The sequence below is a fragment of the Panthera pardus genome, unplaced genomic scaffold (assembly GCF_024362965.1).
Source record: "Panthera pardus isolate Hobbes unplaced genomic scaffold, ASM2436296v1 HiC_scaffold_24, whole genome shotgun sequence".
NCBI lineage: Eukaryota > Metazoa > Chordata > Mammalia > Carnivora > Felidae > Panthera > Panthera pardus.
Genome location: NW_026526810.1, coordinates 123,894,693 through 123,906,849, shown reverse-complemented (window position 1 = coordinate 123,906,849; position 12,157 = coordinate 123,894,693). Strand labels below are relative to the sequence as shown.

Sequence of the window (12,157 nt, the reverse complement as noted above, 5' to 3'; positions counted from 1 at the left end):
TGAGCCCCCAGGCACCCTTTCCTCTTTGACTTGTAAGGCCCCTAGTATTAGTACAGATCTGTGACTGGATTATTTCTTTGGCATAACGGATTCTCCTTTACTGGAAGAGTGTGTATGGCAGCTATGGCTTGGGGGAAAGGTGTAGGACCTAAGAGTGGAAGAACTTGGATCTGAGGCTACATCCTTCCATTTATTAGTTCTCTGCCCAGTGGGCTGGACCCGGCAGCACTAGAACCTCATTTTCTCCATCTGTAGCATGGGTACAGTCACCTCTGCTCTGCCTGCTAAGTCCCACATAAGGTTAGGCCTGAAAAATGCTTTCTAAATTCTATGATGGGGCATAACTGACTTTAAAGAAAATTTTTTATTGTTCTGACACTGATGACCATATATGAAGAGGCATCTATGTGACCTTGAGCAAGCTGCTTCTCTCTGACTTATTTTTTCACTTGTAACTGAAGCTGGCCCCAGAGAGTTGTTGTGGGATAAACTGAGGTCCTGGAACATAGAAAATGCTCAGTCGAAGTTAGCTTATTACTGGGAGGTTGCATCATACTGACTTCCCAAGAATTGGAGAACTCTAGCCCCTGCTAAGCCCCTGAGACTCCCCATAGTAACGTGGGGTTGCCATTATCTTCATCATCCAACAAACTTAGTCCACATCCCAATGAGAATTGAGGTTATGGGAGTTTAGTATTAATATTAAAAACAATGAACTAAATTGCAGACAAGCAGAAACATTTGAGAGTTCTCCACCCTTCTCCACCTCCAGGAACTTGATTGTTATCTGAAAACCAGTGGGCTGGTTAGAGTGCTCCCATTGCTAGGGACAGATTTTCCTCCTGTGCAGCCCCAGTCTGGGTGGCGGTTCTCACACAAACCATGGTGCGGCTGTGCCCCGCACACCACGTGTCTGTACTCTGAGGACAGTACTAGCTTAGACTCCGTGCGCCTTTCTTCAAATACTGGCTTTAGAACTGACCTTCCACGCAGTCAGTTTTATCCGGCATGTGGTGCAGTGGGCCCTTCTGGCTCATTCTCAGGCAGAGAACAGCTGGAGCCACCTCGTACTGGCTGGCGAGAGCGGGCTTGAATTTTCAGGAGTCTTGTGAGCCACTTGATGTTATGTTGGCAGCTTGAAATTGGCCGTGGTGGGCGTATTTGCACCGTGGAAACTGGCAGACTTTATAAGCCCCTCCCCAGCCCCCCTGCCCGTTGTTAGACAGCAGCATCCTGGGGTTTCCTGCACAAGGCAGAATCCTGACATTTTAGCCTATGCAGTGGCCTTTTAGCCTTCCTCCCTCCCCTCCTGTCCCTCCCTGGCTGGTAGAGCTGGAATAAAACTCATTTCCTTGTGAGACAACTGAGAAAACCATTTCTGTCAAACGAGGGCCACTGTTGTAATTATTATGGCTTCTGAGGGGGTGTAGAATATCTGAGTAGACTTGGTGGTCCCGGGCTTGTCTGCCTTAGAGAGGAAGATCATTACGTTAGTAGTCACTTTAGGAAACACACATTTTCAGGAGGCAGATAGCCTGTCCTGTGCCCCCCAGCCCCCTGGCGTGACACGATGGAGCTCTCGGTGCTGTTTCATTTTCCTGGTTAAAAACGTGCAGTTCTGAGAGGTGTCGTGATCCAGCCCAGGTCACACAAGTCTGCAGCAGAAGGTAGAATAGAATAGAGAGGGTGAGTGCAGAAAACATGTTTTTTCAGAATGATTTAAAGAGCTAATATATGTTTCTAAAAAATTACAGAAGCCTATTGGCAATCACACAACTGCATTTAAAACCCTTTTTGTGGACGGCCACTGATTTGTGTGTGTGTCATGTTTTGAAATTTGGGAGCTCTTTGAAGGAATGCCGTCTGCCTGGAGCCTCACCTTACATTACAACAGAGCCTTGAAACCAGTTGCATTTCAAAATCTATCTGGAAGACTTATCAGGGCTCTGGCCTTGAAAGGAATGTCTTCCTCCCAATGTTTGTTGTGTGTGTGTGGAGAATAATCTCTCCTGTGGTTGAACACTCCTTCCATTTGTTTCCAGTCTTCAGTCCGTTGGAATTTCTTTTCACGGGGGTTGTATTTGTGTATATTTCATATATACATACAAATATTTTTATAGGGAATGAAAAAGAGCCGGGTAGATGCAAAAAAAATTGGTCCTCTCAAATTGGCTGCCCTAAATGGACTCTCCCTGTCTCGACTGCCTCTGCCGGATGAAGGAAAGGAAGTGCCTGCCAGAGCCACCAATGACGAGAGGGTACGTACGAGACATAAGGACCCGGTATGCCTCCTCTGGGGCCATCCATATAATGCTACAAAATGCCTTCTTGAGATGTTAGTGAATTTTCGAATACATTTAATCATCACAAATGAGTGTTATCGAGGCAAATCTAACAGATAACTTTAGAGTAAATGTTGATTTTGCTTGTTTCTGAATGTTATTCTTGACCTTCTTCCAGCCATCTACAGCAGTCTTGATATTTGATGGCTTTAAATTAGAGGAGATCTGCCAGTACATGTGCACATGAGACTCTGACTGCTTTCATTGTACTGAAAATGTACCTCAAGAGTAAACAGTTACTGAGTGTTTCACGACTTTCTTTGTGACCAAGATAATATTTGCTGTGAGGTTTTATTACATCAAAATCAGACAGGCATGAATTAATGCTAAGTAAAAAGATTCCTTTGCTTACAACTGGACCATGGAGATAATTTTGAATATTCTTTTTTTTTCAGTTTTTGTGTATCGTTGATTAGAACATTGAAGCATTTGTTCATAGAGATTGGAATTGATTCGTCTACTCTAGGGTTTACTGTTCTCCAGGAGAATTTTTCTGTCTCTTAGGAACTACAAAATCAACCGTAGATTTAGAGAAAATGAGTTCAACAAATTATGTTAGGCCAGTTTTCACCTTTAAACAGAACTCTGCATTCTGCTTCTCACCAACAAGGTTATTTCATTTGTCATTTATTTATTTTTTTAAAGTTTATTTTTTTGGGGCGCCCAGGTGTTTCAGTTGGTTGAGCATCCAACGTCAGCTCAGGTCGTGATCTCACCATTCAGGGTTCGAGCCCTATGTCTATGGTGACAGCTCAGAGCGTGGGACCTGTTTCAGATTCTGTGTCTCTCTCTCTCTCTTAATAAACATTAAAAAAAAAAGTTTATTTATCTTGACAGAGATAGAGACAGAGTGGGGGAGGGGCAGAGAGAGCCGGAGACAGAATCCCAAGTAGGCTCCGAGTTGGTGGCACAGAGCCAGTCACGGGGCTCAAACTCCTAAACCGAGAGATCATGACCTAAGCTGACATCAAGAGTCTAAAGCTCAACCAGCTGAGCCACCCAGGTGCCCCTCATTTGTTATTTTAACTCTTATTGTTATGTCTTGTTAAAAAGTTAGCTTTGGTTTCACCTAGACTTTTCAGTATCAGATAATGCTAGACTTGAAGCAGAGAACAAGATTTCAGATGCGCCATCAGAGTGCAGCTTAGACATGTGACTACACTCATTCCACATATTCCGTTTTACAGTGTAAAATTCTGGAACAGCGGTTAGAACAGGGAATGGTATTCACAGAATATGAAAAAATTCTTAAAAAACGGCTAGTTGATGGGGAGTGCTCAACAGCACGACTCCCTGAAAATGCAGAAAGAAATCGATTCCAAGATGTCCTTCCCTATGACGATGCCCGAGTGGAGCTGGTCCCAACTAAAGAAAACAATACCGGCTACATCAATGCGTCTCATATTAAGGTGAGCAGAGCGGGTAGGGTGATAAACGGGCCGTGAATTTGTGAGTTGAATCACAAGAATGATAAGAATTGTATTCGTGTGTGTATTCTAAAATCAACCTAGTTTGAACCATCGTAACCAATTATGTCATAAACTGGGAAGTCCATTTCCCCCGGCTGGGTAGGAAGTGTTTACCACTGGAGCCCAGGCCACATGTGCCCTTCCCCTTTGGTGAACCACTCCGCCCCCAACACTGTTGCCGGGACCCAGGGAGCACTCCTCGCCCTGACCTTGGGACTTTGTTCTTCTAAATCTCTAGGCCTCTTTCTGGCTCCTGAATTCTCTCCAGAGTGGCAGAATTGCTAGTTTTTCCTGATCACATATATCCGTTAATTCTCACGTGACAAGAGTGTCTGGGTATTTTGATGGTGGTGTCGCCGAAGCTTTTCCCCGTGAGGCTGCTGTCTGTTCTCTGCATATTCCCTGTAGTCGCTTTCGCACATCATTTTGTTCTCGGGAGAAGCAGTTACACCTTTTCCCTAGAAGCCGAGTAACACTGTCTAACCGGGCTAGTGTTACACCCATTAAAATGGGAAAAAGTGAGGATTCCCAGCTGGCAGGCGAGGCAGGCCAGGTGCTGTCTCTCCTGCGTCATCGTACCTTTTGTTTTCTGCTGGCTAGAGGTCCAGTTCTTGCATTTTGGGAAGGAGAAGTTTCCTAATACAGAAGGAGGAAGTGTCCATGGCCAGGTGTTTTTCTTCTTTCCCACATTTTATTTCGTTTACAAGTGATATTCGATGTAAGCAGCTTCCCACGGGTGGCTTTTAAAAGAGACCTGACCATCTGCCCACGGAGGCCGGTACCCTTGACGGTCTTTGGGAATCTATGCACGTGCTTTGTAACATGGTTATGGTTTATTTAAAAACTGAACATTTCTGTGGAATAACTCATCTAGTCTCGTGACTGGATGGATGAGAACTGAGTGAAGTCGTCGTCCTGTGGGGGTATTTCAAAGTCTTCCTGTGGGGGTGTTTCAAAGTCTTCAGACACCAGCTGAGGAACGAAGGAAGGTGCCTGAGCTTCAGAATTCCTGGATGTCCCACTTACTAGCGTGGGACTTGGGACCTGCTTGTACTTTCCTCTGAATAAAGAAGTGCTGACGCGTCCCCCTCAGGCTGTCCATCAGAACCCCCGCCCCCCAACAGCTATTCACTGTGGTGACTGGTAGCTCCCAGGGCACCTGCCACCATGAGAGTGAGCCCTCAGTGAGGGGATGTGCCTGTGATTTATGAGGGTGTGGGCAGCATAGCACCAGGCACTTGGGAAACAGTCACTGTGGTCACCGGACGTCAGGGCGTGTGGGGTCTAACCCACATCTCCTGACTGTGTTACCTTAGCCTGTTCCCAAGGAGGTGCAATCTTAGGTGCAAATTATGTGTCATTCTGGAGGGTGATCTTGACTCAGGTTCAGAGGTGAGACCACTTTGAGCAGGAATATTTTTTCTTCTCTAGAAATTTGGCATTTAACCTCGGTTTTGGCTTCATTGTTAATGTTTTTCCCAACGTGTTTAGCACTTCATGGTTTAGCACTGCTTGAATTTTAGGATCCTATTTTGTTGAGACTATTTTTATAAGAAGAAGAACCGTAACGGCAGCAATAACCACTGTTTATTGAGAACCTATTATGTGCAGGCACCATTTATATTGACTCAGCTAATCCCGCCAGGTGACTCATCTAATCACTATGAGGGTACGTGATATTTTTATTTTACACATGAGAACAGAGAGTCAGGTTAAGTAGATAGCCCCAGGCCACAAAAATATTATGTGAATTCAAGTGCATAGGTTTATAAAACAGGTAGTCATGGGAATTGTATTAATAAGGAAAAAAAAAAAGAATAAGAGAAAAGTCTTTATTCTGAATAATTCCATTCATTCTTTAGTAGCACCGTGAACTACATGCATACGTGTGTGCATACATCATATATGTCCACACGTAGTGATTTTTTAAAAATCTTTTCTAATTTCAGGTCTCTGTCAGTGGAATTGAGTGGGATTATATCGCCACACAGGGACCATTACAGAATACCTGTCAGGATTTCTGGCAGATGGTGTGGGAACAGGGAATTGCCATTATAGCCATGGTGACCGCGGAAGAGGTGAGTGCTCCTTTCTCCTAATTGATTTCCTCAGCCCCCAGAGAACAGTCCCTGTGGGTCGTGGGGAGTCCTGACCCTGAGAGGAGGCGGCGGGCTGGGACCCTAACCCTGCACTTCGGACACGCTGCCTGTACGGAAGTGCCTTCGCTGCTGGATCTTGTGTTGGGTTTTGGCATTACTTGTCATTTTGTTGTTGTTGTTGTTTGTCTGTTTTTTAACGTTTGTTTTTGAGAGAGCGAGAGCAGGGGAGAGCGCAGAGAGAGAGAATCCCAAGCAGGATCTGCACTGTCAGTGCAGAGCCCGACATGGGGCCTGAACCCATGAACCGTGAGATCATGACCCGAGCCGAAGCCGGTCCAGGCGCCCCTGACCGTACTTGTCTTTCCCAGGAGGGCGGAAGGGAGAAGAGCTTCAGGTATTGGCCACGACTTGGCTCCAGGCACAACACCGTCACCTACGGGAGGTTTAAGATCACAACCCGGTTCCGCACGGACTCTGGCTGCTACGCCACCACCGGCTTAAAGATGAAGCACCTGCTCACGGGGCAGGAGAGGACAGTGTGGCATCTCCAGTACACAGACTGGCCTGAGCACGGCTGTCCGGAGGACCTCAAGGGGTTTTTGTGTAAGTGTCTTCATTTCCAGCACAGCCTCTGCTTATTATTAAATTTGTTTGTGTTTTTACATTTATTTATTTTTGAGAGACACAGTGAGACAGACCACAAGCAGGGGAGGGGCAGAGAGAGAGGGAGCCACAGAATCCGAAGCAGCCTCCAGGCTCCAAGCTGTCAGCACAGAGCCCGATGCGGGGCTGGAACCCACAGACCACGAGATTATGACCTGAGCCGAAGTCGGACACTCAATCAGCTGAGCCACCCAGGTGCCCCAAGGCATATTTTCCACTCTGGCTCTGGGCTCAGAGCTAATTTTGAATTTTTATTTAATATTTATTTTTGAGAGAGAGACAGAACATAAGCAGAGGAGGGGCAGAGAGAGAGGGAGACACAGAACCCAAAGCAGGCTCCAGGCTCCAAGCTGTCAGCACAGAGCCCGACGCGGGGCTCGAACCCACGGAATGTGAGATTGTGACCTGAGCCGAAGTCGGACGCTTAACTGACTGAGTCACCCAGGTGCTCCTGGACTTGCTTTAAAGTAACGGTTTTACGTGTTTAGGGGAGGCTTAGCAGAAGGTTTTGAAGTATAATTTGGTCTCAGAGAGACCGCCTCCTCTGTTTCATTTTGTAAATGAGAAAATGGAAGCCCAGGCAGAGGCAGTGACTCGCCCAAGGTCACACCGTCCGTTAGTGGTCGGGGTGCTCTTTATCCAGAGTCCTCCCAGTCAGTGATGATAATCTGAAAATTGTCAATTTGATGGGCCTTAATCCCCGATTATGTTTCTGTTTCTGGCATCTCACAGCATACCTCGAAGAGATCCAGTCTGTTCGACGCCATACAAATAGTACCAGTGAACCAAAAAGCCCCAACCCTCCCTTGCTGGTCCATTGCAGCGCAGGAGTGGGAAGGACTGGCGTCGTCATCTTGTCGGAGATCATGATCGCCTGTCTGGAACACAACGAGGTATTGCTGTCCTTCTTCGGCTGGGGGAGAAGTGGGCAGGGCCCAAGGCCAGGGGAAGAAAGGACCCAGTGGCCTAATAGTTCTTTCTGAACAAGTACCCAGGGGGCTTCTTCTAGAAGATGCTGAGGTAGCAAAGAGCGTCTGTCCGTCTCCTGACCAGATCTCTGCACAGGCTCCCCCCCGCCCCCCCGCCCCGTCTCCGCAGCGGAGTGCATTCCCCTCATGGCTGTCTCCCCATCCAGGTGCTGGACATCCCAAGGGTGCTGGACATGCTGAGGCGACAGAGGATGATGATGGTGCAGACCCTCTGCCAGTACACGTTCGTGTACCGAGTGCTCATTCAGTTCCTGAAAAGCTCAAGGCTCATATGAGCTCCCACAGCTTGTCACGGGGACCGACGGATCATGGGAAGCGTTTACAGCGAAAAGAAGTGCTTGCCTAACTCCTACTTCCTCCGGCACCCTGGGCCGCCAGAGGCCGTGTGAATGGATGACGGGCACTGAAGGCACTGTGCCGAGCAGGAGGCCAAAGTCGGGAGGCTTGGCCCGGGAAAGATGCTGAGGGAGAAGGACTCGGTTCCCAGGGCCTCGCCCGGCTCCGGTCTGTCCCATTTGCGGTACTTGCACACTTTGTGGAGGTTGTGTTTTCCAGACAATTCTCTGTTTTACTGAAGCTATGCTGGGCAACTCTGGCAATCACTAAGGCGCATAGATTTCTATCTTAAACTAGTTTTTGATAATGGAATTTTATTTTATGACTAAAGTATTTGAACTTTCTAGGCGGATGGTCCACAGGTGTGATCGGTTCCTGTATAAGTTTGTATTTAAAACCATGTTGCTGTTTCTCGTTACTTCTTAAAAACCTTGGGTACTTAACGGTTTAGTTACCAAACCCGAAACTACGAGAAGAATCTAAAAGTGTTATTTTCAAACATAGAAAGCATTTTTATATTCAGAAAATTTCTTATCCTAAAAATTCTATATATTTGTACCTTCTATTTTTTCCAGACGAGAGTTCATCTCAACTCATTAAGATACTGAAATGAATGAAGGCACATGATTGAACATGTAAGAGAATAATCGGATTCACCATTTTATTCAGTATTATTTGTAAACCCAAACGAGTTCGATTTTTCATTGGTTGAAAATGAATTGAAAAACCTTTGCATCGGATGGTTTTAAGCACTTTTTTTATTAAAAACAGATCTGAGTTCTGACATGTGCTGCTTTACAGATGAAACAGTAACAGTGGACATTGCTCCAGAGGAGTGTTTTGGAAGAGCTAAGGAATAAGTGTATGTAGGATGGTTGGGGCAAGAGTGAGTTTGGCATAAGTACAAGATGCCTTTGGCCAAAGTACAGTATTACCTATACTGAGACTGCGAGGCTGGGGTGGAGAGAGGGGGAGCTTGGGAGGGTGGGGGCCGAGCCGCCCCCAGACGGTGGGTATCCCCGGGAAATTCAAGAGCCATCCCTGTCAGTGACTCTTTCCTTGGAGTTTCTTATACCTCAACTCCTTTTTTAATAAATAAAGTCAGGTTTCTGTGACCATCAAAAGCCTTGAAAGAAGGGAAGAGTTGCTAATAGTTTCACCTCATTTCCCAAAACTGTGCCCATACTTGTGGGGCCACCCGGCATTGCTGTGGTATTCAGGAGGTGCTCGGGTTTTAGCTCCCCAGCCTCCTGACTTCACCCCTGAGGTCAGTTTTAGCTTCTTGGGCCCCCCTCCCCCCAGCCCCCATCCTTCTCAGATGCACCGAGTGCCGGTGGGCAGAACCAGGCTGAGTTAGAGACAAGAGGGTGTCGCCTTTGGTCCGGGCTAAGATGGCCTTGTCACGGAGGGACTTGAGTAGGTCTGAGGACTGATTGGAACATTTACCTGAGGAACCGTCTCGTATTTCCTTCTGAGGCTGCGTCTGTAAAATGCCCAGCTTCCACAATGTCACATGCAGGGTTCTGCCCCTACTTAGGATCTCCTAGGGGTGGTTCCGATTCCCCCGTTCACCCCTAAAGCAGCGTAACTCACTGTGGTGACCACGGAGTGTGTGTGGTCTCCTGGGAGGCAGGATTTCCTTCATACGGTGTGGATCTGCCCACCTCTTAAGTCACCCAGAAACCACCCACCAAAGAGGAAAATTCACAAGATACTAATGAAAGCGAGAGGTGGAAGTGGACACAAGCGCTCACTTAGGGACAAAATGTTCCTTTTAAACCGGAAGTTGTTTTAAGAGTCCTGTTTAAGTAACAGTAGACCCAAGTGTGAATATTGACAAAGAGCTCCCAGAAGAACGGAGTAAGAGTTTTTTATGGTCATGTTTCCCGTCTCCACACCATGTAAAGGACAGGAACGTTTGCAGTGCTTTCTTTCTCCCGCGGTACGTTTTTTTCTAAAATGCTTTTCTGTCAGGTTTACACATTTTGAAGTGTCCCAATGACAAGAACATACTGTAAAACAAAAATCTGAAGAGTAATATATGGTATATTTGTCGTCCAGTTGTAATAACTGTAAGAAAATTACTTTTGAGGGCTGCGTCATACCGTTTAAATGTCACTCTTAAAACGTCGCATGTTTGACATAGCTTCTAAGATCCATGTAATTTATTGTCCCTTTTCAATAAACTTTTCCAGTTAGTGAATGTCAAAGTACTTCTGGATAAAAATAAATCTACATTACTGGACTTGGAAATGATGTGATTTTCCAGAGTGAACTGTGTAACAGGGACACTTGGTAGGATGTTGCCGTCTGCCCAGCCTCCGCGGTGCTTTAGTATCTCAGTGTCTTTTAGTCCCTTGAGGTTCTACGTTTCGTGTCAAAATTACCAAAATGTACATTTCCCCAAAAAGCAAGTTATGAGCCGGTGTTTCCCAGAAGATCAATGTTGGCATCTCTGGCATCAGTCTTCCTGATTAGTGGGGTCTTTAAAAAAGATTTTTATTTTTAAGTAATCTCTACACCAACGTGGGGCTCAAACTTACGACCCCGAGACCAAGAGCCACACACTCCTCCCGACTGGACCAGCCAGGCGCCCCCTAGTCTCTTGATGAAATGTTCTCCCTGAGAGTTTTGAGCACAGAAAGTATTCATTTGGAAAGTTAATTGTAGTCACGGTTAATCACTTTTTTCCTGGAACACCTACTGTGAAATACCTTGAAAGCCCTAGTATTTAGCCTTTAAAACCCTTTGGCAGAAATAAAACAGAAGGTGGACTTAAGCTTCCTTAGAAGCTCCCAGAAAGAGCAAGGTCTAAACAGAGACACAGAGGAGGAGAGTGTCAGGCTGTAGGACCGAGTGATGAGAGCAGCAGAGCAGAGCCAACTTTTTTTTGAAGCTTTTTTTTTTTATTTTAATGTTTATTTATTTTTGAGACAAAGAGAGCGTGAGGGGGAGAGGGATAGAGAGAGGGAGACACAGAATCGGAAGCAGGCTCCAGGCTCCAAGTTGTGAGCACAGAGCCCGACGCGGGGCTCGAACTCATGAACCGTGAGATCATGACCTGAGCTGAAGTCAGACGCTCAACCGACTGAGCCACCCAGGCCCCCCTGAAGCTTTTGTTGTCACAAGAAAACAGCTCCTTCAGATGGGTTGACATGTTAATATTCACAACATTAAGAAAATACAAATGTACATATATAACATATATAACATAAAACTTTGTATGTTTTAAAATCTACAATTGGAGGTCAGCTGTACCTTAGGAACAGGCTTGAGATTTGCACGAACAAATGGAAACAAGAATTACTGTTTATTGTAAATCATTTTTAAAATCAGGCTTGTTAAAAAGTTTACTTAATTCAAGTGATCTCTACACCCAACATGGGGCTCAAACTCACAACCCTGAGATCAAGAGTCACATGCTCCTCTGAGCCAGCCAGGCATCCCTAAAATCAGATTTTTAAAGGGAATTCTTTGGTATATAAATTTAGGGAACTTGTTTCCCATCAGGATTTCATGTGGAATAAGCTAAAACTATCTTTTCCCAGTTTAAAGTCTATTAAAAAAAATTAAATTGGAGGGGGCTTTTTATTGAGCTGAGGGATAGACATTTCAAAAATAGAGGAATAGGGACATTAACAATTTGCCTGGAAAAGACATTTCTCAAAAGAACATGAGTTTTTCCAATTCCTCTAGACGAGGGCTCTGTTCCAGTATCTACAATTATAGAAAAACCAGGAAAAATCAGAAAGTGCAGTTGCTCAAGGTGTGCATGCATTGGATAAAGGATTCTCAGAAACAATTGAACGGGTCCTTGGATGGTTTAAGGTGGCATCCTTTTCTGTATAGTACAGGCAGTTCCCAAATAAAAATCGTGCTCTAAAAGTTCAGATGTATGTGTGTTGAATTACTGAGAAATATAGTAATATTTCCCCCTTGTAAGCCATATTCCAAGTGGGTGTTAACTTTCTCGGCTTGTCCTCCCAAAGCTTGCTGAAACTGTCAGGGCTCTGAAAGGTGAACCGTGGTGGAGAAGCCAAGGGCCATAATCTGAGCTCTGAGGAGAGAGCAGTCTTCCTCCCTGCTGCACCCTGGTGGTGAGATCGGAGAAGGAGTTCTCCGCCCCTCGGTGGGGACTGAGCCTCACTCAGCAAGCAGTTGTCAGCTGGATCAGTGTTTGCTGAGAGAACTCCACAGAAGTGACTGTCCCATCCGGTGTTACGGAAACTTGGATGGCCCGTGAAGGGTAGGGAGCGGGA

At 45.8% G+C, this 12,157-nt stretch overlaps 1 protein-coding gene across 3 annotated transcripts in view; it reads left to right on the top strand.

Annotated features, from left to right (window-relative positions):
- The window catches only part of PTPN21 (protein tyrosine phosphatase non-receptor type 21), an 82,515-nt gene extending 72,364 nt beyond the window's left edge, over positions 1-10,151 (top strand). For all 3 annotated transcript variants that reach the window (XM_053889688.1, XM_053889690.1, XM_053889689.1), the window contains exons 14-19: positions 2,121-2,258; positions 3,530-3,751; positions 5,761-5,889; positions 6,279-6,513; positions 7,306-7,466; positions 7,709-10,151. In XM_053889688.1, coding sequence (XP_053745663.1) covers positions 2,121-2,258; positions 3,530-3,751; positions 5,761-5,889; positions 6,279-6,513; positions 7,306-7,466; positions 7,709-7,837 — 1,014 coding nt within the window. In that variant the 3' untranslated portion in view covers positions 7,838-10,151. The remainder of the gene's footprint in view (positions 1-2,120; positions 2,259-3,529; positions 3,752-5,760; positions 5,890-6,278; positions 6,514-7,305; positions 7,467-7,708) is intronic.
- The last annotated feature ends 2,006 nt before the right edge of the window (positions 10,152-12,157 follow it).